The 27,531-nt window shown below is 47.1% G+C and overlaps 2 protein-coding genes across 2 annotated transcripts; both read left to right on the forward strand.

The window, feature by feature from the left end:
- Positions 1-2,468: 2,468 nt before the first annotated feature.
- On the forward strand, positions 2,469-11,630 carry LOC141783984 (glutaredoxin-like protein C5orf63 homolog). Its single transcript, XM_074661639.1, has 4 exons — positions 2,469-2,700; positions 5,812-5,904; positions 10,890-10,946; positions 11,410-11,630. The coding sequence occupies exons 2-4, from the start codon at positions 5,815-5,817 to the stop codon at positions 11,578-11,580; spliced, it is 318 nt and encodes a 105-aa protein (XP_074517740.1). The 5' UTR covers positions 2,469-2,700; positions 5,812-5,814; the 3' UTR covers positions 11,581-11,630.
- Positions 11,631-12,444: 814 nt separating this feature from the next.
- On the forward strand, positions 12,445-27,311 carry dact1 (dishevelled-binding antagonist of beta-catenin 1). The gene is made up of 3 exons (XM_074661638.1): positions 12,445-12,846; positions 20,282-20,395; positions 22,701-27,311. Exons 2-3 carry the CDS (start codon positions 20,362-20,364, stop codon positions 24,728-24,730), a joined length of 2,064 nt encoding a protein of 687 aa, XP_074517739.1. The 5' UTR covers positions 12,445-12,846; positions 20,282-20,361; the 3' UTR covers positions 24,731-27,311.
- The last annotated feature ends 220 nt before the right edge of the window (positions 27,312-27,531 follow it).

A 27,531-nucleotide genomic window follows, 5' to 3' on the forward strand; every position in this document is an offset into this window, starting at 1 on the left:
TCTCTTTATTGATTTTATTAGAATGCAGGTTAGTGTGGGTTTACTCCGGGTCCTCAGGTTTCCTCCCACAGTCCAAAGACATGCAGGTTAGTGTGGGTTTACTCCGGGTTCTCAGGTTTCCTCCCACAGTCCAAAGACATGCAGGTTAGTGTGGGTTTACTCCGGGTCCTCAGGTTTCCTCCCACAGTCCAAAGACATGCAGGTTAGTGTGGGTTTACTCCGGGTCCTCAGGTTTCCTCCCACAGTCCAAAGACATGCAGGTTAGTGTGGGTTTACTCCGGTTCTCAGGTTTCCTCTCACAGTCCAAAGACATGCAGGTTAGTGAGGGTTTACTCCGGTTCTCAGGTTTCCTCCCACAGTCCAAAGACATGCAGGTTAGTGTGGGTTTACTCCGGTTCTCAGGTTTCCTCTCACAGTCCAAAGACATGCAGGTTAGTGTGGGTTTACTCCGGGTCCTCAGGTTTCCTCCCACAGTCCAAAGACATGCAGGTTAGTGTGGGTTTACTCCGGTTCTCAGGTTTCCTCTCACAGTCCAAAGACATGCAGGTTAGTGAGGGTTTACTCCGGTTCTCAGGTTTCCTCCCACAGTCCAAAGAAATGCAGGTTAGTGAGGGTTTACTCCGGTTCTCAGGTTTCCTCCCACAGTCCAAAGAAATGCGGGTTAGTGAGGGTTTACTCCGGGTCCTCAGGTTTCCTCCCACAGTCCAAAGACATGAAGTTTAGTGTGGGTTTACTCCGGTTCTCAGGTTTCCTCCCACAGTCCAAAGAAATGCAGGTTAGTGAGGGTTTACTCCGGTTCTCAGGTTTCCTCCCACAGTCCAAAGAAATGCGGGTTAGTGAGGGTTTACTCCGGGTCCTCAGGTTTCCTCCCACAGTCCAAAGACATGCAGGTTAGTGAGGGTTTACTCTGGTTCTCAGGTTTCCTCCCACAGTCCAAAGACATGCAGGTTAGTGTGGGTTTACTCCTGTTCTCAGGTTTTCTCCCACAATCTAAAGACATGCAGGTTAGTGTGGGTTTACTCCGGGTCCTCAGGTTTCCTCCCACAGTCCAAAGACATGAAGGTTAGTGTGGGTTTACTCCGGGTTCTCAGGTTTTCTCCCACAATCTAAAGACATGTAAGTTATTGTGGGTTTACTCCAGGTCCTTAGGTTTTCTCCCACAGTCCAAAGACATGCAGGTTAGTGTGGGTTTACTCCGGGTTCTCAGGTTTCCTCCCGCAGTCCAAAGACATGCAGGTTAGTGTGGGTTTACTCTGGGTTCTCAGGTTTCCTCCCACAGTCTAAAGACATGCAGGTTAATGTGGGTTTACTCCAGGTTCTCAGGTTTTCTCCCACAATCTAAAGACATGTAGGTTAGTGTGGGTTTACTCCGGGTTCTCAGGTTTCTTCTCACAGTCCAAAGACATGCAGGTTAGGTTGATTGTTGACTCTAAATGTCCTGTAGGTGTGAATGTGAGTGTGAATGGTTTCTGTCTCTATGTGTCACTCCTGTGATAGTCTGGAAACCTGTCCAGGATGAACCCCCCCTCCTTCACCCCTCCAATGTCAGCTGGGATCAGCTGTAGCCCCCCCTCATTTAAAAAGCCTCAATTCACAGAAAAAAAATCTAATGTATATAATACTATATTACAATTATATAATATAATATAATATATTATAATATAATATAATTAATATAATATAATATAATATAATATAATATAAGGCTGCACGGTGGTGCAGTGGTCAGCACTGGCGCCTCACAGCTAGAGGGTTGCAGGTTCGAATCCGGCTTGGGACCCTTCTGTGTGGAGTTTGCATGTTCTCCCCGTGTTAGCATGGGTTTTCTCCGAGTACTCCGGTTTCCTCCCACAGTCCAAAGACATGCAGGTTAGGTTAATTGTGGACTCTAAAATTGCCCGTAGGTGTGACTGTGAACGTGAATGGTTGTCTGTCTCTATGTGTCAGCCCTGCGATGGACTGGCGACCTGTCCAGGGTGTACCCTGCCTTCGCCCAATGTCGGCTGGGATCGGCTCCAGCCCCCCCGCGACCCCTAACGGGATAAGCGGTTGCAGATGGATGGATAATATAATATAATGCAATAAAATATAATATTATATTATATAATTTAATTTAATTTAATTTAATATAATATAATATAATGTAATGTAATGTAATGTAATGTAATATAATATAATATAATATAATATAATATAATGTAATGTAATGTAACATAATATTATATGTACCCAATGGTATTTGACTAAGTCCTGATTTTCTCCAACTAAATACAAAACATATTTAATTTTTAGATTTTTTATTCCTTAAACTGTGCAGCTATAGATAACCAAATTATACCTTAATAATATTACTGTCTGTTAGTTTATCCATTAATAATGTCGTCATTAATAAAGTGTGTATGTGAAACCAGTGAAACCAGTGAAACCAGTGAGTGTCTGGAGGAGCAGTCCCAGCAGGACTAACTGAGTCCAGACGGTGGCGGTAGAGAAACAGCAGGCCTGGAAGCTACCGTTAAACACCACAGAAGAAGCAGCAGCAGCAGAAGAAGAAGAAGCAGCTGATTCGGGTCGTTTTAAACTTCATCAAAACTTTATTAAACTTTATTAAACAACCGGAACCAGAAGAACTCTGCGGGGTTTCCTCCGGGACAGAACCGGAACCGGGACAGAACCGGAACCGGGACTGCTCAACGGAACTAGGTGAGTTTTTACCGGTTCTGGTCAAACATGCTAACATGCTAACTGCTAACAGGCTAACAACAGGAGCACCGGCTTCCTCCCTTTACCGAACCACGGCCAGCTCTATAGAAGTAGAGCAGCTCTATAGATGTAGAGCAGTTCTATAGAAGTAGAGCAGCTCTATAGAAGTAGAGCAGCTCTATAGATGTAGAGCAGTGATTATAGATGTAGAGCAGCTCTATAGAAGTAGAGTAGCTCTATAGATGTAGAGCAGCTCTATAGAAGTAGAGCAGCTCTATAGATGTAGAGCAGCTCTATAGATGTAGAGCAGCTCTATAGAAGTAGAGCAGCTCTATAGATGTAGAGCAGCTCTATAGAAGTAGAGCAGCTCTATAGATGTAGAGCAGCTCTATAGAAGTAGAGCAGTTCTATAGATGTAGAGCAGTTCTATAGATGTAGAGCAGTGATTAGATATATAGCAGCTCTATAGATGTAGAGCAGCTCTATAGATGTAGAGCAGTGATTATAGATATATAGCAGCTCTATAGATGTAGAGCAGCTCTATAGATGTAGAGCAGTGATTATAGATATATAGCAGCTCTATAGATGTAGAGCAGCTCTATAGATGTAGAGCAGTTCTATAGATGTAGAGCAGTTCTATAGAAGTAGAGCAGCTCTATAGAAGTAGAGCAGTGGTTATAGATATATAGCAGCTCTATAGATGTAGAGCAGCTCTATAGAAGTAGAGCAGCTCTATAGATCTAGAGCAGTGATTATAGATGTAGAGCAGCTCTATAGATGTAGAGCAGCTCTATAGAAGTAGAGCAGCTCTATAGAAGTAGAGCAGTTCTATAGATGTAGAGCAGTTCTATAGAAGTAGAGCAGCTCTATAGATGTAGAGCAGTGATTAGATATATAGCAGCTCTATAGATGTAGAGCAGCTCTATAGATATATAGCAGCTCTATAGATGTAGAGCAGCTCTATAGATGTAGAGCAGCTCTATAGAAGTAGAGCAGTTCTATAGATGTAGAGCAGTTCTATAGATGTAGAGCAGTTCTATAGAAGTAGAGCAGCTCTATAGATGTAGAGCAGTGATTAGATATATAGCAGCTCTATAGATGTAGAGCAGCTCTATAGATGTAGAGCAGTTCTATAGATGTAGAGCAGTTCTATAGATGTAGAGTAGTTCTATAGAAGTAGAGCAGCTCTATAGAAGTAGAGCAGTGGTTATAGATATATAGCAGCTCTATAGATGTAGAGCAGCTCTATAGAAGTAGAGCAGCTCTATATATGTAGAGCAGTGATTATAGATGTAGAGCAGCTCTATAGATGTAGAGCAGCTCTATAGAAGTAGAGCAGCTCTATAGATGTAGAGCAGTTCTATAGATGTAGAGCAGTGATTTTAGATGTAGAGCAGTTCTATAGAAGTAGAGCAGTGATTATAGATGTAGAGCAGTTCTATAGAAGTAGAGCAGTGATTATAGATGTAGAGCAGTGATTATAGAAGTAGAGCAGTGATTATAGATGTAGAGCAGTGATTATAGATGTAGAGCAGTTCTATAGAAGTAGAGCAGTGATTATAGATGTAGAGCAGTTCTATAGAAGTAGAGCAGTGATTATAGATGTAGAGCAGTGATTATAGAAATAGAGCAGTGATTATAGATGTAGAGCAGTGATTATAGATGTAGAGCATTGATTATAGATGTAGAGCAGTTCTATAGAAGTGGAGCAGTGATTATAGATGTAGAGCAGTGATTATAGATGTAGATCAGTTCTATAGAAGTAGAGCAGTGATTATAGATGTAGAGCAGTGATTATAGATGTAGAGCAGTTCTATAGAAGTAGAGCAGTGATTATAGATGTAGAGCAGTGATTATAGATGTAGAGCATTGATTATAGATGTAGAGCAGTTCTATAGAAGTAGAGCAGTGATTATAGATGTAGAGCAGTGATTATAGATGTAGAGCAGTTCTATAGAAGTAGAGCAGTGATTATAGATGTAGAGCAGTGATTATAGATGTAGAGCAGTGATTATAGAAATAGAGCAGTGATTATAGATGTAGAGCAGTTCTATAGATGTAGAGCAGTGATTATAGATGTAGCGCAGTTCTATAGATGTAGAGCAGTTCTATAGATGTAGAGCAGTGATTATAGATGTAGAGCAGTTCTATAGATGTAGAGCAGTGATTATAGATGTAGCGCAGTTCTATAGATGTAGAGCAGTTCTATAGATGTAGAGCAGTGATTATAGATGTAGAGCAGTTCTATAGAAGTAGAGCAGTGATTATAGATGTAGAGCAGTGATTATAGAGTGATTTTACGTCCTAGTGTCCTCACGTCTTTGTGTCCTTAGGTCCTTGTGTCCTTTCTTCCTCATGTGTGTCCTCTCATCCATTGGTCCTTAAGTCCTTAACAAACTTGTGTCCTTACACCTTTGTGTCCTTGGGTCCTAACGTCCTCGCGTCCTTACGTCTTTACGTCCTTACGCCCTTGCGTACTTGCATGTTCGCGTCCTTGCGTCGTTGCGTCCTTTCATCCTCATGTCCTCGCGTCCTTGCGTCGTCACGTCCTCTGTGGACGTACTGAGAGATATTTCATCATCATCCCTCCTGCTCTGTGATTGGTCCGCTGGCAGCTTGCTGGATGTTTGAGGTCAGTAACCCGAAACTGTTTTCTACTGTCCTCTACTGTTTTCTACTGTCTTCTACTGTCCTCTACTGCCTTCTGTCTTCTACTGTCCTCTACTGTTTTCTACTGTCTTCTACTGTCTTCTACTGTTTTCTACTTTCCTCTACTGTCCTTTTCTGCTTTCTCCTGTGTTCTCCTGTTTTCTACTGTCTTCTACTGTTTTCTACTGTTTTCTACTGTCTTCTACTTTCCTCTGCTGCCTTCTGTCTTCTACTGTTTTCTACTGTCCTTTTCTGCTTTCTCCTGTCTTCTACTGTCTTTTACTGTTTTCTACTGTCTTCTACTGTCCTCTACTGTCTTCTACTTTCCTCTACTGTCTTCTACTGTCTTCTACTGTCCTTTCCTGCTTTCTCCTGTGTTCTCCTGTGTTCTCCTGTTTTCTACTGTCTTCTACTGTCTATATCTGTCTTCTAATGTCTTTTACTGTCTTTATCTGTTCTCAGATCATGTTTCTACTGAGACGACCTGCCACTCTGCAACCTCGTATCTCCAGACTGCTTTCTACTGCTTTACCCACTCTGACTCTATTTACTAAGGTAACCTCGTATCTACTGTTTCTACTTTACCCACTCTGACTCTATTTACTAAGGTAACCTCGTATCTACTGTTTCTACTTTACCCACTCTGACTCTATTTACTAAGGTAACCTCGTATCTACTGTTTCTACTTTACCCACTCTGACTCTATTTACTAAGGTAACCTGGTATCTACTGTTTCTACTTTACCCACTCTGACTATTTACTAAGGTAACCTCGTATCTACTGTTTCTACTTTACCCACTCTGACTCTATTTACTAAGGTAACCTCGTGTCTACTGTTTCTACTTTACCCACTCTGACTCTATTTACTAAGGTAACCTCGTATCTACTGTTTCTACTTTACCCACTCTGACTCTATTTACTAAGGTAACCTCGTGTCTACTGTTTCTACTTTACCCACTCTGACTCTATTTACCAAGGTAACCTGGTATCTACTGTTTCTATTTCACCCACTCTGACTCTATTTACTAAGGTAACCTGGTATCTACTGTTTCTACTTTACCCACTCTGACTCTATTTAGTACGGTAACCTGGTATCTACTGTTTCTACTTTACCCACTCTGACTCTATTTACTAAGGTAACCTGGTATCTACTGTTTCTACTTTACCCACTCTGACTCTATTTACTACGGTAACCTCGTATCTACTGTTTTTACTTTACTCACTCTGACTCTATTTACTAAGGTAACCTCGTATCTCCTGTTTCTACTTTACCCACTCTGACTCTATTTACTAAGGTAACCTCGTATCTCCTGTTTCTACTTTACTCACTCTGACTCTATTTACTAAGGTAACCTCGTATCTCCTGTTTCTACTTTACTCACTCTGACTCTATTTACTAAGGTAACCTCGTGTCTACTGTTTCTACTTTACCCACTCTGACTCTATTTACTAAGGTAACCTCGTGTCTACTGTTTCTACTTTACCCACTCTGACTCTATTTACTAAGGTAACCTCGTGTCTACTGTTTCTACTTTACCCACTCTGACTCTATTTACTACGGTAACCTCGTGTCTACTGTTTCTACTTTACCCACTCTGACTCTATTTACTAAGGTAACCTCGTATCTACTGTTTCTACTTTACCCACTCTGACTCTATTTACTAAGGTAACCTCGTGTCTACTGTTTCTACTTTACCCACTCTGACTCTATTTACTACGGTAACCTCATATCTACTGTTTCTACTTTACCCACTCTGACTCTATTTACTAAGGTAACCTCGTATCTACTGTTTCTATTTCACCCACTCTGACTCTATTTACTACGGTAACCTCGTATCTACTGTTTCTACTTTACCCACTCTGACTCTATTTACTAAGGTAACCTCGTATCTACTGTTTCTACTTTACCCACTCTGACTCTATTTACTAAGTTAACCTGGTATCTACTGTTTCTACTTTACCCACTCTGACTCTATTTACTACGGTAACCTCGTATCTACTGTTTCTACTTTACCCACTCTGACTCTATTTACTAAGGTAACCTGGTATCTACTGTTTCTACTTTACCCACTCTGACTCTATTTACTAAGGTAACCTCGTATCTACTGTTTCTACTTTACCCACTCTGACTCTATTTACTAAGTTAACCTGGTATCTACTGTTTCTACTTTACCCACTCTGACTCTATTTACTAAGGTAACCTCGTGTCTACTGTTTCTACTTTACCCACTCTGACTCTATTTACTACGGTAACCTCGTATCTACTGTTTCTACTTTACCCACTCTGACTCTATTTACTAAGGTAACCTCGTGTCTACTGTTTCTACTTTACCCACTCTGACTCTATTTACTAAGGTAACCTCGTATCTACTGTTTCTATTTCACCCACTCTGACTCTATTTACTAAGGTAACCTGGTATCTACTGTTTCTACTTTACCCACTCTGACTCTATTTACTAAGGTAACCTGGTATCTACTGTTTCTACTTTACCCACTCTGACTCTATTTACTACGGTAACCTCGTATCTACTGTTTCTACTTTACCCACTCTGACTCTATTTACTACGGTAACCTCGTATCTACTGTTTCTACTTTACCCACTCTGACTCTATTTACTAAGGTAACCTCGTATCTACTGTTTCTATTTCACCCACTCTGACTCTATTTACTAAGGTAACCTGGTATCTACTGTTTCTACTTTACCCACTCTGACTATTTACTAAGGTAACCTGGTATCTACTGTTTCTACTTTACCCACTCTGACTCTATTTACTAAGGTAACCTCGTGTCTACTGTTTCTACTTTACCCACTCTGACTCTATTTACTAAGGTAACCTCGTGTCTACTGTTTCTACTTTACCCACTCTGACTCTATTTACTAAGGTAACCTTGTATCTCCTGTTTCTACTTTACCCACTCTGACTCTATTTACTAAGGTAACCTCGTGTCTACTGTTTCTACTTTACCCACTCTGACTCTATTTACTAAGGTAACCTCGTATCTACTGTTTCTACTTTACCCACTCTGACTCTATTTACTAAGGTAACCTCGTATCTACTGTTTCTACTTTACCCACTCTGACTCTATTTACTAAGGTAACCTCGTGTCTACTGTTTCTACTTTACCCACTCTGACTCTATTTACTACGGTAACCTCGTGTCTACTGTTTCTACTTTACCCACTCTGACTCTATTTACTAAGGTAACCTCGTATCTACTGTTTCTACTTTACCCACTCTGACTCTATTTACTACGGTAACCTCGTATCTACTGTTTCTACTTTACCCACTCTGACTCTATTTACTAAGGTAACCTCGTATCTACTGTTTCTACTTTACCCACTCTGACTCTATTTACCACGGTAACCTCGTGTCTACTGTTTCTACTTTACCCACTCTGACTCTATTTACTACGGTAACCTCGTATCTACTGTTTCTACTTTACCCACTCTGACTCTATTTACTAAGGTAACCTCGTATCTACTGTTTCTACTTTACCCACTCTGACTCTATTTACTAAGGTAACCTCGTGTCTACTGTTTCTACTTTACCCACTCTGACTCTATTTACTAAGGTAACCTCGTATCTACTGTTTCTACTTTACCCACTCTGACTCTATTTACTAAGGTAACCTCGTATCTACTGTTTCTACTTTACCCACTCTGACTCTATTTACTAAGGTAACCTCGTATCTACTGTTTCTACTTTACCCACTCTGACTCTATTTACTAAGGTAACCTCGTGTCTACTGTTTCTACTTTACCCACTCTGACTCTATTTACTAAGGTAACCTCGTGTCTACTGTTTCTACTTTACCCACTCTGACTCTATTTACTAAGGTAACCTCGTATCTACTGTTTCTACTTTACCCACTCTGACTCTATTTACTAAGGTAACCTCGTGTCTACTGTTTCTACTTTACCCACTCTGACTCTATTTACTAAGGTAACCTCGTGTCTACTGTTTCTACTTTACCCACTCTGACTCTATTTACTAAGGTAACCTCGTATCTACTGTTTCTACTTTACCCACTCTGACTCTATTTACTAAGGTAACCTCGTATCTACTGTTTCTACTTTACCCACTCTGACTCTATTTACTAAGGTAACCTCGTATCTACTGTTTCTACTTTACCCACTCTGACTCTATTTACTAAGGTAACCTCGTGTCTACTGTTTCTACTTTACCCACTCTGACTCTATTTACTAAGGTAACCTCGTGTCTACTGTTTCTACTTTACCCACTCTGACTCTATTTACTAAGGTAACCTCGTGTCTACTGTTTCTACTTTACCCACTCTGACTCTATTTACTAAGGTAACCTCGTATCTACTGTTTCTACTTTATTCACTCTGACTCTTTGATTATATACACATTATATTTATTTTTTATATATTTTAAAGCTTCATTCATTAAAAGTTCAGTTTGAATGTTTTGTTCATTAATTTTAGTTTTAATAAAGGAGCAATACAACAATTCAGATGTATATTCACTGTATTAAATCCTGTCCCCTCTGTCCTCTCTGTCCCCTCTGTCCTCTCTGTCCTCTCTGTCCTCTCTGTTCTCTCTGTCCCCTCTGTCCCCTCTGTTCTCTCTGTCCCCTCTGTCCCCTCTGTCCTCTCTGTCCCCTCTGTCCCCTCTGTCCCCTCTGTCCTCTCTGTCCTCTCTGTCCCCTCTGTCCTCCCTGTCCCCTCTGTCCCCTCTGTCCTCTCTGTCCCGTCTGTCCTCCCTGTCCTCTCTGTCCCCTCTGTCCTCTCTGTCCTCTCTGTCCCCTCTGTCCTCTCTGTCCTCTCTGTCCCCTCTGTCCCCTCTGTCCCCTCTGTCCTCTCTGTCCTCTCTGTCCCCTCTGTCCTCCCTGTCCCCTCTGTCCCCTCTGTCCTCTCTGTCCCGTCTGTCCTCCCTGTCCTCTCTGTCCCCTCTGTCCTCCCTGTTCTCTCTGTCCCCTCTGTCCCCTCTGTTCTCTCTGTCCCCTCTGTCCCCTCTGTCCTCTCTGTCCTCTCTGTCCCCTCTGTCCTCTCTGTCCTCCCTGTCCTCTCTGTCCTCTCTGTCCCCTCTGTCCTCTCTGTCCCCTCTGTCCCCTCTGTCCCCTCTGTCCTCTCTGTCCCCTCTGTCCCCTCTGTCCCCTCTGTCCTCTCTGTCCTCTCTGTCCCCTCTGTCCTCTCTGTCCCCTCTGTCCCCTCTGTCCCCTCTGTCCTCTCTGTCCTCTCTGTCCTCTCTGTCCTCTCTGTCCTCTCTGTCCTCTCTGTCCCCTCTGTCCTCTCTGTCCTCCCTGTCCTCTCTGTCCTCTCATTCCCCTCTGTCCTCCCTGTCCTCTCTGTCCCCTCTGTCCTCTCTGTCCTCCCTGTCCTCCCTGTCCTCTCTGTCCCCTCTGTCCTCTCTGTCCTCCCTGTCCTCTCTGTCCCCTCTGTCCTCCCTGTCCCCTCTGTTCTCTCTGTCCCCTCTGTCCTCTCTGTCCCCTCTGTCCTCTCTGTCCTCCCTGTCCTCTCTGTCCCCTCTGTCCCCTCTGTCCCCTCTGTCCTCTCTGTCCTCTCTGTCTTCTGTAGGATCCGTGTCCTCTGTGTGATGAAGCTAAAGAAGAGCTGGAACCCTTCAGACACCGAGTGAGACACATTTCAGCTCACTGATACCTCTCTGTCTATCCATCTGTCTCACCTGTCTCTCTCTCTGTCTCTCCATGTCTCTCCATCTGTCTCACCTGTCTCTCTCCATGTCTCTGACCTGTCTGTCTCTCTCTCTCTCTCTCTGTCTCTCCATCTGTCTCACCTGTCTCTCTCCATGTCTCTGACCTGTCTCTCTCTCTCTCTGTCTCTCTGTCTCTCCATCTGTCTCACCTGTCTCTCTCCATGTCTCTGACCTCTCTCTCTCTCTCTCTGTCTCTCTGTCTCTCCATCTGTCTCACCTGTCTCTCTCTCTGTCTCTCCATCTGTCTCTGACCTGTCTCTCTCTATGTCTCTGACCTATCTGTCTCTCCATCTGTCTCTGACCTGTCTCTCTGTCTCTCTGTCTCTCCATGTCTCTGACCTGTCTCTCTCTCTCTCTGCCCCCCTGTCGGTCTCTCTCCAGTTTGTCCTGCAGCAGGTGGACATCAGTCTTCCAGAGAACAGTGTGTGGTGGGACAGGTACAGGTGGGACATACCCGTCTTCCACCTGAATGGACAGTTTGTGATGAAACATCGTGTGAATGTCGTCCTGCTGGACAAACTGCTGCAGGACGCCGAGACGCAGAAACCATGAGGACAGTTAATGATTTGACTGATGACGAATAAAGACAACTGATCATTAAATGTGTCACCGCTGTCTTCATGATAGGACATCTGACCAATCAGAGCAGCCCCTCAGTGTGATGTCACTGCTCATTGATTAGTCAGGTTTATCTTTCCTTCTTTAACAGCTGACTCTGAGTCTGAAGTGGTGGTCGTCAGGAGCGCGTGGCGGCTGCGTGGCGGCTGCGTGGCGGCTGCGTGGCGTGTTGTTTTTTATTTCGTCGTCCATGTTAACAAGTTAGAGTGGACACACTGCCCGCATGAGACGCGCGTCTATTTTATAGAATAGAGGTCTCGCCTATTTTTCACGCGAGCCGCGCGTCTCTCAGCAGCAACAGACAGGAAGGTGATCTATTGACTGAATATTAACTTCATACCAGCAAGACTTCACTACAGTCTACAGGTCTGTCTGTAGAATATGTTACGGAGATGAAAAAAGTAAAGACTGATTTTTAAATCAACACTTCCTGCTTTCATTTCAAAATAAAAGCCCTCATGCGTTTTTTCTTTGCACAGAATTCCTTCATTTGTTAACACAAGGCTTTTATTCTGAAATATGTGCCGGACAGTGATGTAGAACATGCAGTGACTTGGAGAGCTCAATGAATGAATATAGTACGGGGTTTTAATTGTGGATTATTACTATTATTTACTAATTACCACACGTTACTGAACCTTTCTCTGTCTACAATAAATATAAATGATATTTATCATGAAGTTAAACGGCCATTAAAAGACAAACTCTATGCAGAAAGAAAGGGCTGACAGCAGCAGCTGAAACACAGCCGACACGCAGCCGGCACGCAGCCGACACGCAGCCGGCACGCAGCCGACACGCAGCCGGCACGCAGCCGGCACGCAGCTAGTGTGAACACCCGACGCATGTATCACGCAGCCACCACGCGACGCAGACGCCACGCGCTCCTGACGTTGGTAGTGTGCCCACCACTTTAGAGTTAGTGAAGACAGATAGCGAGGAGACATCCTGGAGATGTTGAACTGGCTTCGTAGTACAGACCTCTGGTCTCTGACTGTCCCCTCTGGGACCAGGACTTTGTCAGAACCAGGACCCAGAGTGATGACCTGGTGTCTCTCTGTGTCCATCAGAACTGTCTGAGGAGGAGGGATGCTGGACTCATCAGTCAGCTCCAGGAACTGGACCGACAGATCAGTGACCTGCGATTGGACACCGAGGAGTCACATGACCAGCTGGAGACGGACAGCCGGCCCAGTTCAGGTACCACAGAAGAAGAAGAGACAACTACTTCCTGTTTCCTACTTCCTGTTTCCTGTCATTGATGATTGATTATCTGATTAAACATCCTGTCTGTCTCTCTCGTCCTGTCTGTCTCTCTCATCCTGTCTCTCTCATCCTGTCTCTCTCATCCTGTCTCTCTCTCTCATCCTGTCTCTCTCATCCTGTCCGTCTCTCTCATTCTATGTCTCTCATCCTGTCTGTCTCTCTCATCCTGTCTGTCTCTCTCGTCCTGTCTGTCTCTCTCGTCCTGTCTGTCTCTCTCATCCTGTCTGTCTCTCTCTCTCATCCTGTCTGTCTCTCTCGTCCTGTCTGTCTCTCTCATCCTGTCTGTCTCTCTCATCCTGTCTGTCTCTCTCTCTCATCCTGTCTGTCTCTCTCGTCCTGTCTGTCTCTCTCATCCTGTCTGTCTCTCTCATCCTGTCTATCTCTCTCATCCTGTCTCTCTCTCTCATCCTGTCTGTCTCTCTCGTCCTGTCTATCTCTCTCATCCTGTCTCTCTCTCATCCTGTCTGTCTCTCTCGTCCTGTCTGTCTCTCTCATCCTGTCCGTCTCTCTAATCCTGTCTGTCTCTCTCATCCTGTCCGTCTCTCTAATCCTGTCTGTCTCTCTCGTCCTGTCTGTCTCTCTCGTCCTGTCTGTCTCTCTCATCCTGTCCGTCTCTCTAATCCTGTCCGTCTCTCTAATCCTGTCTGTCTCTCTCGTCCTGTCTGTCTCTCTCATCCTGTCTCTCTCTCTCATCCTGTCTCTCTCTCTCATCCTGTCTGTCTCTCTCATCCTGTCTGTCTCTCTCTCTCATCCTGTCTCTCTCTCATCCTGTCTCTCTCTCTCATCCTGTCTCTCTCATCCTGTCCGTCTCTCTCATCCTGTCTGTCTCTCTCGTCCTGTCTGTCTCTCTCATCCTGTCTGTCTCTCTCGTCCTGTCTGTCTCTCTCTCTCATCCTGCCTCTCTCATCCTGTCTCTCTCTCTCATCCTGTCTCTCTCATCCTGTCCGTCTCTCTCATCCTGTCTGTCTCTCTCGTCCTGTCTGTCTCTCTCGTCCTGTCTGTCTCTCTCTCTCATCCTGTCTCTCTCTCATCCTGTCTCTCTCTCTCATCCTGTCTCTCTCTCTCGTCCTGTCTGTCTCTCTCTCATCCTGTCTCTCTCATCATGTCCGTCTCTCTCATCCTGTCTGTCTCTCTCGTCCTGTCTGTCTCTCTCGTCCTGTCTGTCTCTCTCTCTCATCCTGTCTCTCTCTCATCCTGTCTCTCTCTCTCATCCTGTCTCTCTCTCTCGTCCTGTCTGTCTCTCTCTCATCCTGTCTCTCTCATCATGTCCGTCTCTCTAATCCTGTCTGTCTCTCTCTCATCCTGTCTGTCTCTCTCATCCTGTCTCTCTCTCATCCTGTCTCTCTCTCTCATCCTGTCTCTCTCATCCTGTCCGTCTCTCTCGTCCTGTCTGTCTCTCTCATCCTGTCTGTCTCTCTCATCCTGTCTGTCTCTCTCTCTCATCCTGTCTCTCTCTCATCCTGTCTCTCTCTCTCATCCTGTCTCTCTCATCCTGTCCGTCTCTCTCATCCTGTCTGTCTCTCTCGTCCTGTCTGTCTCTCTCATCCTGTCTGTCTCTCTCGTCCTGTCTGTCTCTCTCTCTCATCCTGTCTCTCTCATCCTGTCCGTCTCTCTCATCCTGTCTGTCTCTCTCGTCCTGTCTGTCTCTCTCATCCTGTCTGTCTCTCTCGTCCTGTCTGTCTCTCTCTCTCATCCTGTCTCTCTCATCCTGTCCGTCTCTCTCATCCTGTCCGTCTCTCTCGTCCTGTCTGTCTCTCTCGTCCTGTCTGTCTCTCTCTCATCCTGTCTGTCTCTCTCATCCTGTCTCTCTCTCATCCTGTCTCTCTCTCTCATCCTGTCTCTCTCATCCTGTCCGTCTCTCTCATTCTATGTCTCTCATCCTGTCTGTCTCTCTCATCCTGTCTGTCTCTCTCGTCCTGTCTGTCTCTCTCGTCCTGTCTGTCTCTCTCATCCTGTCTGTCTCTCTCTCTCATCCTGTCTGTCTCTCTCGTCCTGTCTGTCTCTCTCATCCTGTCTGTCTCTCTCATCCTGTCTGTCTCTCTCTCTCATCCTGTCTGTCTCTCTCGTCCTGTCTGTCTCTCTCATCCTGTCTGTCTCTCTCATCCTGTCTATCTCTCTCATCCTGTCTCTCTCTCTCATCCTGTCTGTCTCTCTCGTCCTGTCTATCTCTCTCATCCTGTCTCTCTCTCATCCTGTCTGTCTCTCTCGTCCTGTCTGTCTCTCTCATCCTGTCCGTCTCTCTAATCCTGTCTGTCTCTCTCATCCTGTCCGTCTCTCTAATCCTGTCTGTCTCTCTCGTCCTGTCTGTCTCTCTCATCCTGTCTCTCTCTCTCATCCTGTCTCTCTCTCTCATCCTGTCTGTCTCTCTCATCCTGTCTGTCTCTCTCTCTCATCCTGTCTCTCTCTCATCCTGTCTCTCTCTCTCATCCTGTCTCTCTCATCCTGTCCGTCTCTCTCATCCTGTCTGTCTCTCTCGTCCTGTCTGTCTCTCTCATCCTGTCTGTCTCTCTCGTCCTGTCTGTCTCTCTCTCTCATCCTGCCTCTCTCATCCTGTCTCTCTCTCTCATCCTGTCTCTCTCATCCTGTCTGTCTCTCTCGTCCTGTCTGTCTCTCTCGTCCTGTCTGTCTCTCTCTCTCATCCTGTCCGTCTCTCTCATCCTGTCTGTCTCTCTCGTCCTGTCTGTCTCTCTCGTCCTGTCTGTCTCTCTCTCTCATCCTGTCTGTCTCTCTCATCCTGTCTCTCTCTCATCCTGTCTCTCTCTCTCATCCTGTCTCTCTCTCTCGTCCTGTCTGTCTCTCTCTCATCCTGTCTCTCTCATCATGTCCATCTCTCTAATCCTGTCTGTCTCTCTCTCATCCTGTCTGTCTCTCTCATCCTGTCTCTCTCTCATCCTGTCTCTCTCTCTCATCCTGTCTCTCTCATCCTGTCCGTCTCTCTCATCCTGTCTGTCTCTCTCTCTCATCCTGTCTCTCTCTCATCCTGTCTCTCTCTCTCATCCTGTCTCTCTCATCCTGTCCGTCTCTCTCATCCTGTCTGTCTCTCTCGTCCTGTCTGTCTCTCTCATCCTGTCTGTCTCTCTCGTCCTGTCTGTCTCTCTCTCTCATCCTGTCTCTCTCATCCTGTCCGTCTCTCTCATCCTGTCTGTCTCTCTCATCCTGTCTCTCTCATCCTGTCCGTCTCTCTCATCCTGTCTGTCTCTCTCGTCCTGTCTGTCTCTCTCATCCTGTCTGTCTCTCTCGTCCTGTCTGTCTCTCTCTCTCATCCTGTCTCTCTCATCCTGTCCGTCTCTCTCATCCTGTCTGTCTCTCTCGTCCTGTCTGTCTCTCTCGTCCTGTCTGTCTCTCTCTCTCATCCTGTCTGTCTCTCTCATCCTGTCTCTCTCTCATCCTGTCTCTCTCTCTCATCCTGTCTCTCTCATCCTGTCCGTCTCTCTCATCCTGTCTGTCTCTCTCGTCCTGTCTGTCTCTCTCATCCTGTCTGTCTCTCTCGTCCTGTCTGTCTCTCTCTCTCATCCTGCCTCTCTCATCCTGTCTCTCTCTCTCATCCTGTCCGTCTCTCTCTCTCATCCTGCCTCTCTCATCCTGTCTCTCTCTCTCATCCTGTCTCTCTCATCCTGTCTGTCTCTCTCTCTCATCCTGTCTCTCTCTCATCCTGTCTCTCTCTCTCATCCTGTCTCTCTCATCCTGTCCGTCTCTCTCATCCTGTCTCTCTCTCTCATCCTGTCTCTCTCTCTCATCCTGTCTCTCTCATCCTGTCCGTCTCTCTCTCTCATCCTGCCTCTCTCATCCTGTCTCTCTCTCTCATCCTGTCTCTCTCATCCTGTCTGTCTCTCTCTCTCATCCTGTCTCTCTCTCATCCTGTCTCTCTCTCTCATCCTGTCTCTCTCGTCCTGTCTGTCTCTCTCATCCTGTCTGTCTCTCTCGTCCTGTCTGTCTCTCTCTCTCATCCTGCCTCTCTCATCCTGTCTCTCTCTCTCATCCTGTCTCTCTCTATCATCCTGTCTCTCTCATCCTGTCCGTCTCTCTCGTCCTGTCTGTCTCTCTCATCCTGTCTGTCTCTCTCATCCTGTCTGTCTCTCTCTCTCATCCTGTCTCTCTCTCATCCTGTCTCTCTCATCCTGTCTCTCTCATCCTGTCTCTCTCTCTCATCCTGTCTCTCTCATCCTGTCTCTCTCATCCTGTCTCTCTCTCTCATCCTGTCTCTCTCATCCTGTCCGTCTCTCTCATCCTGTCTGTCTCTCTCGTCCTGTCTGTCTCTCTCATCCTGTCTGTCTCTCTCGTCCTGTCTGTCTCTCTCTCTCATCCTGCCTCTCTCATCCTGTCTCTCTCTCTCATCCTGTCTCTCTCATCCTGTCCGTCTCTCTCATCCTGTCTGTCTCTCTCGTCCTGTCTGTCTCTCTCGTCCTGTCTGTCTCTCTCTCTCATCCTGCCTCTCTCATCCTGTCTCTCTCTCTCATCCTGTCTCTCATCCTGTCCGTCTCTCTCATCCTGTCTGTCTCTCTCGTCCTGTCTGTCTCTCTCATCCTGTCTTTCTCTCTCATCCTGTCTCTCTCTCATCCTGTCTCTCTCTCTCATCCTGTCTCTCTCATCCTGTCCGTCTCTCTCGTCCTGTCTGTCTCTCTCATCCTGTCTGTCTCTCTCATCCTGTCTGTCTCTCTCTCTCATCCTGTCTCTCTCTCATCCTGTCTCTCTCTCTCATCCTGTCTCTCTCTCTCATCCTGTCTCTCTCATCCTGTCTGTCTCTCTCATCCTGTCTGTCTCTCTCGTCCTGTCTGTCTCTCTCTCTCATCCTGCCTCTCTCATCCTGTCTCTCTCTCATCCTGTCTCTCTCATCCTGTCCGTCTCTCTCATCCTGTCTGTCTCTCTCGTCCTGTCTGTCTCTCTCATCCTGTCTGTCTCTCTCTCTCATCCTGCCTCTCTCGTCCTGTCTGTCTCTCTCTCATCCTGTCTCTCTCATCATGTCCATCTCTCTAATCCTGTCTTTCTCTCTCTCATCCTGTCTGTCTCTCTCATCCTGTCTGTCTCTCTCTCTCATCCTGTCTCTCTCTCATCCTGTCTCTCTCATCCTGTCCGTCTCTCTCATCCTGTCTGTCTCTCTCGTCCTGTCTGTCTCTCTCATCCTGTCTGTCTCTCTCGTCCTGTCTGTCTCTCTCTCTCATCCTGCCTCTCTCATCCTGTCTGTCTCTCTCTCTCGTCCTGTCTGTCTCTCTCTCATCCTGTCTCTCTCATCATGTCCATCTCTCTAATCCTGTCTGTCTCTCTCTCATCCTGTCTGTCTCTCTCATCCTGTCTGTCTCTCTCATCCTGTCTGTCTCTCTCGTCCTGTCTGTCTCTCTCATCCTTTCTGTCTCTCTCATCCTGTCTGTCTCTCTCATCCCGTCTGTCTCTCTCATCCTTTCTATCTCTCTCTCATCCTGTCTCTCTCATCCTGTCCGTCTCTCTCATCCTGTCTGTCTCTCTCGTCCTGTCTGTCTCTCTCTCTCATCCTGCCTCTCTCATCCTGTCTGTCTCTCTCTCTCGTCCTGTCTGTCTCTCTCATCCTGTCTGTCTCTCTCGTCCTGTCTGTCTCTCTCATCCTTTCTGTCTCTCTCATCCTGTCTGTCTCTCTCATCCCGTCTGTCTCTCTCATCCTTTCTATCTCTCTCTCATCCTGTCTGTCTCTCTCTCTCATCCTGCCTCTCTCATCCTGTCTGTCTCTCTCTCTCGTCCTGTCTGTCTCTCTCATCCTGTCTGTCTCTCTCATCCTGTCTGTCTCTCTCGTCCTGTCTGTCTCTCTCTCTCATCCTGCCTCTCTCATCCTGTCTGTCTCTCTCTCTCGTCCTGTCTGTCTCTCTCTCATCCTGTCTCTCTCATCATGTCCATCTCTCTAATCCTGTCTGTCTCTCTCTCATCCTGTCTGTCTCTCTCATCCTGTCTGTCTCTCTCGTCCTGTCTGTCTCTCTCTCTCATCCTGCCTCTCTCATCCTGTCTGTCTATCTCTCATCCTGTCTCTCTCATCATGTCCGTCTCTCTAATCCTGTCTGTCTCTCTCGTCCTGTCTGTCTCTCTCGTCCTGTCTGTCTCTCTCATCCCGTCTGTCTCTTTCATCCTGTCTGTCTCTCTCTCTCTCATCCTGTCTCTCTCATCCTGTCTCTCTCATCCTGTCTGTCTCTCTCGTCCTGTCTGTCTCTCTCATCCTGTCCGTCTCTCTAATCCTGTCTGTCTCTCTCGTCCTGTCTGTCTCTCTCATCCTGTCTCTCTCTCATCCTGTCTCTCTCATCCTGTCTCTCTCATCCTGTCCGTCTCTCTCATTCTATCTGTCTCTCTCGTCCTGTCTGTCTCTCTCTCTCATCCTGCCTCTCTCATCCTGTCTCTCTCATCATGTCCGTCTCTCTAATCCTGTCTGTCTCTCTCATCCCGTCTGTCTCTCTCATCCTGTCTGTCTCTCTCTCTCATCCTGTCTCTCTCATCCTGTCTCTCTCTCTCATCCTGTCTCTCTCATCCTGTCTCTCTCTCTCATCCTGTCTCTCTCTCTCATCCTGTCTCTCTCATCCTGTCTCTCTCTCTCATCCTGTCTCTCTCATCCTGTCCGTCTCTCTCATTCTATCTGTCTCTCTCGTCCTGTCTGTCTCTCTCATCCTGTCTGTCTCTCTCATCCTGTCTGTCTCTCTCTCTCATCCTGTCTCTCTCTCATCCTGTCTCTCTCTCTCATCCTGTCTCTCTCATCCTGTCCGTCTCTCTCATTCTATCTGTCTCTCTCGTCCTGTCTGTCTCTCTCATTCTATTTGTCTCTCTCATCCTGTCTGTCTCTCTCATCCTTTCTGTCTCTCTCATCCTGTCTGTCTCTCTCATCCCGTCTGTCTCTCTCATCCTTTCTGTCTCTCTCTCTCATCCTGTCTCTCTCATCCTGTCCGTCTCTCTCATCCTGTCTGTCTCTCTCGTCCTGTCTGTCTCTCTCTCTCATCCTGCCTCTCTCATCCTGTCTGTCTATCTCTCATCCTGTCTCTCTCATCATGTCCGTCTCTCTAATCCTGTCTGTCTCTCTCGTCCTGTCTGTCTCTCTCATCCCGTCTGTCTCTCTCATCCTGTCTGTCTCTCTCTCTCTCTCATCTTGTCATCCTGTCTGTCTCTCTCTCTCTCTCTCTCTCTCTCATCCTGTCTCTCTCTCTCTCTCTCATCCTGTCTGTCTCTCTCTCTCTCTCTCTCTCTCTCTCTCTCTCTCTCTCTCTCTCTCTCTCATCCTGTCATCCTGTCTGTCTCTCTCATCCTGTCTGTCTCTCTCTCTCTCGTCCTGTCTGTCTCTCTCTCTCTCATCCTGTCTGTCTCTCTCTCTCTCTCTCTCTCTCTCTCTCTCTCTCTCTCTCATCCTGTCTTCCTGTCTGTCTCTCAGGTTTCTATGAGTTGAGTGACGGGGCGTCCTGTTCTCTCTCTAACTCGTCCAACTCGGTCTTCAGTGAGTGTTTCTGTTCGATGGCTGAAACTGATGGACGTCTTCGGTCTGCAGGTACACAACCAATACACAACCAATACACAACCAATACACTACTAATACACAACCAGTATACAACCAATACACAACCAGTACACAACCAATACACAACCAATACACAACCAGTATACAACCAGTACACAACCAGTACACAACCAATACACAACCAATACAAAACCAATACACAACCAGTATACAACCAATACACAACCAATACAAAACCAATACACAACCAGTATACAACCAATACACAACCAATACACAATCAATACACAACCAGTACACAACCAGTACACAACCAATACACAACCAGTATACAACCAATACACAATCAATACACTACTAATACACAGTTAATACACAACCAATAAACAATCAATGCACAACCAATAAACAATCAACACACAACCAATACACTACTAATACACAACCAATACACAACCAATACACAACCAGTATACAACCAATACACAACCAGTACACAACCAATACACAACCAATACACAACCAGTATACAACCAATACACAACCAATACAAAACCAATACACAACCAGTATACAACCAATACACAACCAATACACAACCAATACACAATCAATACACAACCAGTACACAACCAGTACACAACCAATACACAATCAGTATACAACCAATACACAATCAATACACTACTAATACACAATCAATACACAACCAATAAACAATCAATGCACAACCAATAAACAATCAACACACAACCAATACACTACTAATACACAACCAATACACAACCAATACACAACCAGTATACAACCAATACACAACCAGTACACAACCAATACACAACCAATACACAACCAGTATACAACCAATACACAACCAATATACAACCAATACACAATCAATACACAACCAGTACACAACCAGTACACAACCAATACACAACAAGTATACAACCAATACACAATCAATACACTACTAATACGCAATCAATACACAACCAATACACAACCAATACACAACCAATACACAACCAGTATACAACCAATACACAACCAGTACACAACCAATACACAACCAGTATACAACCAATACACAACCAATACACAATCAATACACAACCAGTACACAACCAGTACACATCCAATACACAACCAGTATACAACCAATACACAACCAGTACACAACCAATACACAACCAGTACACAACCAGTATACAACCAGTACACAACCAGTACACAACCAGTACACAACCAATACACAACCAGTACACAACCAGTACACAATCAGTACACAACCAATACACAACCAATACACAACCAATACACAATCAATACACAACCAGTACACAACCAGTATACAACCAATACACTACTAATACACAATCAATACACAACCAATAAACAATCAATGCACAACCAATAAACAATCAATTCACAACCAATAAACAATCAATACACAACCAATACACAATCAATACACAACCAGTACACAACCAGTATACAACCAATACACTACTAATACACAATCAATACACTACTAATACACAATCAATACTGGGTACAGTTGGAGGCGGAGTCTTGTTGGACTAAAAGTCTAAAACCAGCTTCTGCTGTTGGATCACCATTAGCTTAGCCTCGCTAATGCTATATTAGCTTTGTTAGCTTCTCTTGGTACCCCCTCTTCCCCTTCCTCTTCCTCGTCCTCCTCGTCCTCCTCTTCCTCCTCTTCCTCCTCCTCCTCCTCTCACGTCTCTCTCTTTCTCTCCTCCTCCTCCACTTCCTCCTCTTCCTCCTCCTCCTTCTGCTCCTCCTCCTCCTCCTCTTCTTCTTCCTCTTCCTCCTCCTCCTCCTCCTCCTCTCACGTCTCTCTCTTTCTCTCCTCCTCCTCGTCCTCCTCCTCCTCCTCTTCCTCTTCCTCCTCCTCCTCCTCCTCCTCTCACGTCTCTCTCTTTCTCTCCTCCTCCTCCACTTCCTCCTCTTCCTCCTCCTCCTTCTGCTCTTCCTCCTCCTCCTCCTCCTCTTCCTCCTCCTCCTCCTCTTCTTCTTCCTCTTCCTCCTCCTCCTCCTCCTCCTCTCACGTCTCTCTCTTTCTCTCCTCCTTCTCCTCTCACGTCTCTCTCTTTCTCTCCTCCTCCTCCTCTTCCTCTTCCTCCTCCTCCTCCTCTTCCTCTTCCTCCTCCTCCTCCTCCTCCTCCTCCTCTTCCTCCTCCTCTTCCTCTTCCTCCTCCTCCTCCTCCTTCTCCTCCTCCTCCTCCTCCTCTTCCTCCTGCTCCTCCTCTTCCTCCTCTTCCTCCTCCTCCTCCTCCTCCTCTCACGTCTCTCTCTCTCTCTCCTCCAGATGTGTCTGGTTGTTTGGAGTGTGACGGTTTGGTTGGAGGAGTTTGTGATGACTCCTCCTCCTCTGGTACGGTCCGCCGCTCGCTGTCGGCTCCTCACCCGGTCTCCTCGGTGGCCTCCTGTGACTCCCAGTCTAAGTACCACTGCGACCTGGTTGCCCGAAACGGCGGCGACATTTACCGCTACCCGAGCCCGCTGCATGCCGTGGCGGTCCAGAGCCCCGTCTTCCTGCAGATGTTGGGTCACAGCGGTCTAAGAAGCGTTGAGGCTGGTGGTGAATCTTCTCCTCTCTCAGCTCCTCTTGTGCCTCAGAGCTCCTCCTGGCCCGCCTCCTCTTCTTCTTCTTCCTCCCATAAGCGACTGGACGGCTACATCTACGGTCTCCTGCAGCGGAGGGCTCTGCCCGTCAGGACCAGCAGACCCAGGACCAGCATCAGCACCGACCCGTCAAAGAGCGTCCTGAGGCAGGCCGGTCTCTGTGGGAGGTCTGCGTCCGGTTTAGGGACTCTGAGGGGGTCTGACTCCAAACCCTCCTGGTCGGCAGGAGGAGCACCAGGAGAAGGTAGCGCCACCTCGTCTCCTGAGAGACACTGGTCCGTTGACGGTACACCTGAGGAGCAGGAGACCCAGATGGCGGTTGACCCTGATGGCGGCGTTGACACGGCGCAGAACAGCTTCAAGATTAATGACGGCGACTTGACCAGCTCTCCTCTCTGTGTCGGCTCGTCTGTCTCCAACTCTGATACCAACGGTCTGCTGAGACAGAAGAGCAGAAGACTTCCTCCTCCCTTAGCGGCGTCTGAAGACGTCAGACCCAAAGAGAACTCCTCCCCCAAAGAGACCAAGCAGCCATGTTGCTGTCCAGACCCAGAGACGCTCCTCAAATCACCTTCATCCGTTACTCCTCAGAACGGCCCGAAGACTCCACAACCGGGCCAGACTGAGAGGGTTGATGACGTCGCCAGTCTAGGCTCCTCCTCCCAGAGTCAAGATGAAGCAGGTGGAGCAGGAGGAGCAGGTGGAGCAGGAGGAGCAGGAGGAGGAGCAGCAGGAGCAGCAGGAGGAGCAGGAGGAGGGACACACATGGTTAATGCCAGAAACATTCCCGCCCAGCGGCAGAACGTCAAACTCCGCAAGGGTGGCAGCAAGAATGTCAGGACTGTCAAGGTGAAGACCACGGCGCCGATGAAGACGAGTCGGGCGTCTGACCACAACGAGCCTCCGTCAGACCGAAGAGGCGACGTGTCCCATCACAGGTCCAGTTCTAGAAAGTCCCGGCTGCTGGAGGACGGAGGCGCCGTCAGTATTAAAGCCTCCAAGAGAGCAGCCGGTGGTGCACACGCCGCGTCCATCTCCAGGATCAAACGCCTCCCTGAATCCATCCCAGAAGGCAGAGTTCTGGACAAACACGCCACGTCAACACTGAGCACAGTGCGCTCGGGTGCATCCAGGCACCATCACCATGGAAACCACCAGCGCCATCATCATCATCACGGACGCGACCAGGTCGTGGTTGTTGCCAAACCAAAGCACAAGCGAAACGATTACAGGCGGTTACGTGCCATCATGGAGGTACCGTATGATGAGGCGTTCAGGCGCGCTCAGCGGCGGCAGAGGAAGGAGCTGCTGAGCCAATCTGCAGCCGGCGTGTACATCCCCGCCGCCGAGCAGGCTAGCAGCCCGTACTCCTACGTGGCGGGAAGCGACTCCGAGTACTCGGCCGAGTGCGCGTCGCTCTTTCACTCCACCATCGTGGACACCAGCGAGGACGACAGGTCCAACTACACCACCAACCGCTTCGGAGACAGCGAATTCAGCGAGGAGGAGGACGTGGAGGAGAGCGACACCGAAGAGAGCGGCGGCGGGATGGGAAGGGGGTGGAGCCAGTTGGGGGCAGCTGGGACGGCGGCGGGGCAGGAAATGACTCCAGCGAAGGCGAAGGCCTTCGTCAAGATCAAGGCCTCTCACAACCTGAAGAAGAAGATCCTCCGGTTCAGGTCGGGTTCTCTCAAACTCATGACCACCGTGTGAACCCCGCCAAACTGGACCAGAGCCATATCTGTAGGGGTGCCTTACCCGTGCACTTCTAGTGTACCAGAACCCAACCTGACCGGTGCTGCCCGGTACGCTGACGTGTCAACTATCCCAGAGCCTCTTCGGCCTGAGAGACGGCGCCACGCCAGTCGGCCATCTTTATTAAAGCATGTGTGACATTTATCAAGACAACAAGTCTTAGTTCAGCGTCTCCGTCACGTCCCGTTTCTCTTTAGTTGTTAGTCAGGAGGGACGTTTGGCGCCTGTATGAAGCTTAAATGCTCAAAGTGGAACAAGGAGGCATCTTGAGGTGTGTATTTGTGTCGCAACGGTTACATAAGTTACTTGATCTGCCACCGTGTCATCTCATCAACTTCCTGCGTCTATATTTACCCTCACGTGGACCGCGTGGGGGGTTTCGGTTTCTCAACATGGAAATCTGAGGACGCCACTTAAAGTTCAAGTGGTTCAGCTGGTGAGAAAGCCGCCGCAGCACTAGCTGGTTCACGTGGACGGAGGGTAAACAACCGTCAACGCCAAATCTAGCGTGAAGTTCCTCTCATGTGACCCTGCTGCTCAAACACTGAACTAGTTTCACTGAAACATGTTTTATAAACACCACATGAGGTTTTCCTTAAGTCATAAACCGGTGGTTGTGGATCAGACTAGTTCATCTGGTTCTCACAAGTTATACTCCCCCCCCCCCCCCCTCGACTTCCTGGTCCAACAAGTGCCTCAGCTGGCGAACATCCTGGTCCCTGATGTGAAAGCAGCCTTAATGTGTCCAGAAGGTTGTCAGAAGTCTCCTCAGACGTTCCTGCGTTGTGTTGAGGGTTGAGGTTTTCTTCACTTTGAGACAAACTGTCATTGGACGGGACGGACGGTGGAACCCTGTTGATCTGTTGTTTTTTACGTCGCCTTGTTTTATATTTATGATCACCTGACCTTCACCCTTCGTTGCAGCGCACCAACACGCCAAACGTCTCTTTATTACTCGATGAAAGCTATTTAAAACCTAATATATATATTTGCTTGGTACATATTGGATACCACACATGGTGGTGCCTGACCGCTGGTCCATTACATTTATACGCTAAGACACCTCTGTTGCCACGGTAACCTGTTTATATAATGTGTTTTTTAGAGGTGTTAGTCTCTGTTGAGGTGGTTATCCTGATGTCAGATCAGTGGAATGTAAACAGAGGTTTTCTGGATGCCGCGGAGATGCCTGTTTTTCTGTGTGAATGTCAGAATAGAGCTCAACAGTGATGAACAGGAAGTACAAATCCTCCATTTCATATTCTGAATGGAAGATTTTGATTATTCGCCAAAAATGTCGTAACCATCCGAGGTGGATGTACCTCCAGCTACGAGTTTGTGAAACGATCTGCTCCTGTAGATGCCACCGGTCCGTCTGATATCAACCTGGTTTTATTTGTGATGTCATGGAAAGGGGCTACACTACCCACTACCGCCGTTTAGTCAGCGTCCCTCGGCATCGGAAACCGAAGCACGGAGTTACCCTTTAGCGACAGTATGTGATGAAGCGGGCTTTCAACTAACTCCAGTGTAAACCCACCCGTGGCGTTATTCGACGGTCGGAGCAGTGACGTAGTATTAATAACGTGAGAGTCCATTCAGGGCGGGAGGGAAGGAGGGAGGGAGGGGAGGGAAGGTGGACGGGTGAAACAAACAAGACAAGACCTTCAACCAGGAGACCACTATTGGTGCCCCGTGTGAGGCTGAAAGTAACGTTGACTTATTTTGTCGCGTCTTTAGTCACGTGACTCGTCGGTGTGGTCAGTTATGTGAGTCATTAGTCAATGAAGTTAACGTCAACCGCGAGCGAGCATATATTGACACGTCGTCCCCGGTCGAGGGTTAGGGTTAGGGTTAGCAGCACCGACCAAGCGGCGGTATTTGACGAGTTGGGAGAGAGAACGTGTTGAACAGCGACGTCTCTGATTGGTGGAGCTCACTGTTACCATGGAGATGTTTACTGCACCCGTGAACGGCTGGTGAGGGTATGTATCCACAGCTGCTCCGCGGTCTGCGCCGCGGTCTGCTCCTGGATTTCACACCGTACTAACATGGCGGCTCATTTGGAAACTTTCTCTGATATTACAAAATGTTTCAGAAATAAGGCGTGAACGGTCTTCATTTTAGATCAACAGCGGTTAGTTTAAATGTTTTTCAGAAGTTTCCAGAGGCGGCAAGTCGCCATTCGCAAAGGTTTATGGGATGAGTAGTTCCTTCACTGGGGTTAGGGTTAGGGTAAGGGTTAACCCTAACCCTAACCCTCTTCAACATAATTATCTACACAGTTTTGTACCTTTTTTTTCTTCCATTTTCCAGTGTTTCTTTGGTCTGAATCAAATGTTTGATGGTCACCGTTCGTCTCGTAGCTGGTTGGTTCCATTAAAACTCTTTATGGAAGGATTTTCTGAGACGTTAATGAATGAATTAATGTGAAATTCACTTCCTGACCCGGAGTTGTTCAAACACTGTTGAGCTCTACATGTTGCTGCTCTTTTATCAAATCTGCTACGATGTGAAATAAAGTCACTGAAGTACTGTTGAGAGTGAGACCTCCTTCTGAGGTCAGCTGGAAAACAACCCAACCCAACACGGTCCTGGCCGACGTCAACGTTCACGATCAAGAGTTCAGTTCTCTCTCTTTCGTTAGTTAAAGGAACAGCTTTCTGTTTATCACTTTAATCTGTGTCCAGGATGTGTTTAGCCTAGCTTAGCACAAAGAAGCAGGAGGAACCTGCTAACCAGTGTAGCTACAACAACAG

Source organism: Sebastes fasciatus, chromosome 15 (assembly GCF_043250625.1).
Source record: "Sebastes fasciatus isolate fSebFas1 chromosome 15, fSebFas1.pri, whole genome shotgun sequence".
Classification (NCBI taxonomy): Eukaryota; Metazoa; Chordata; class Actinopteri; order Perciformes; family Sebastidae; genus Sebastes; species Sebastes fasciatus.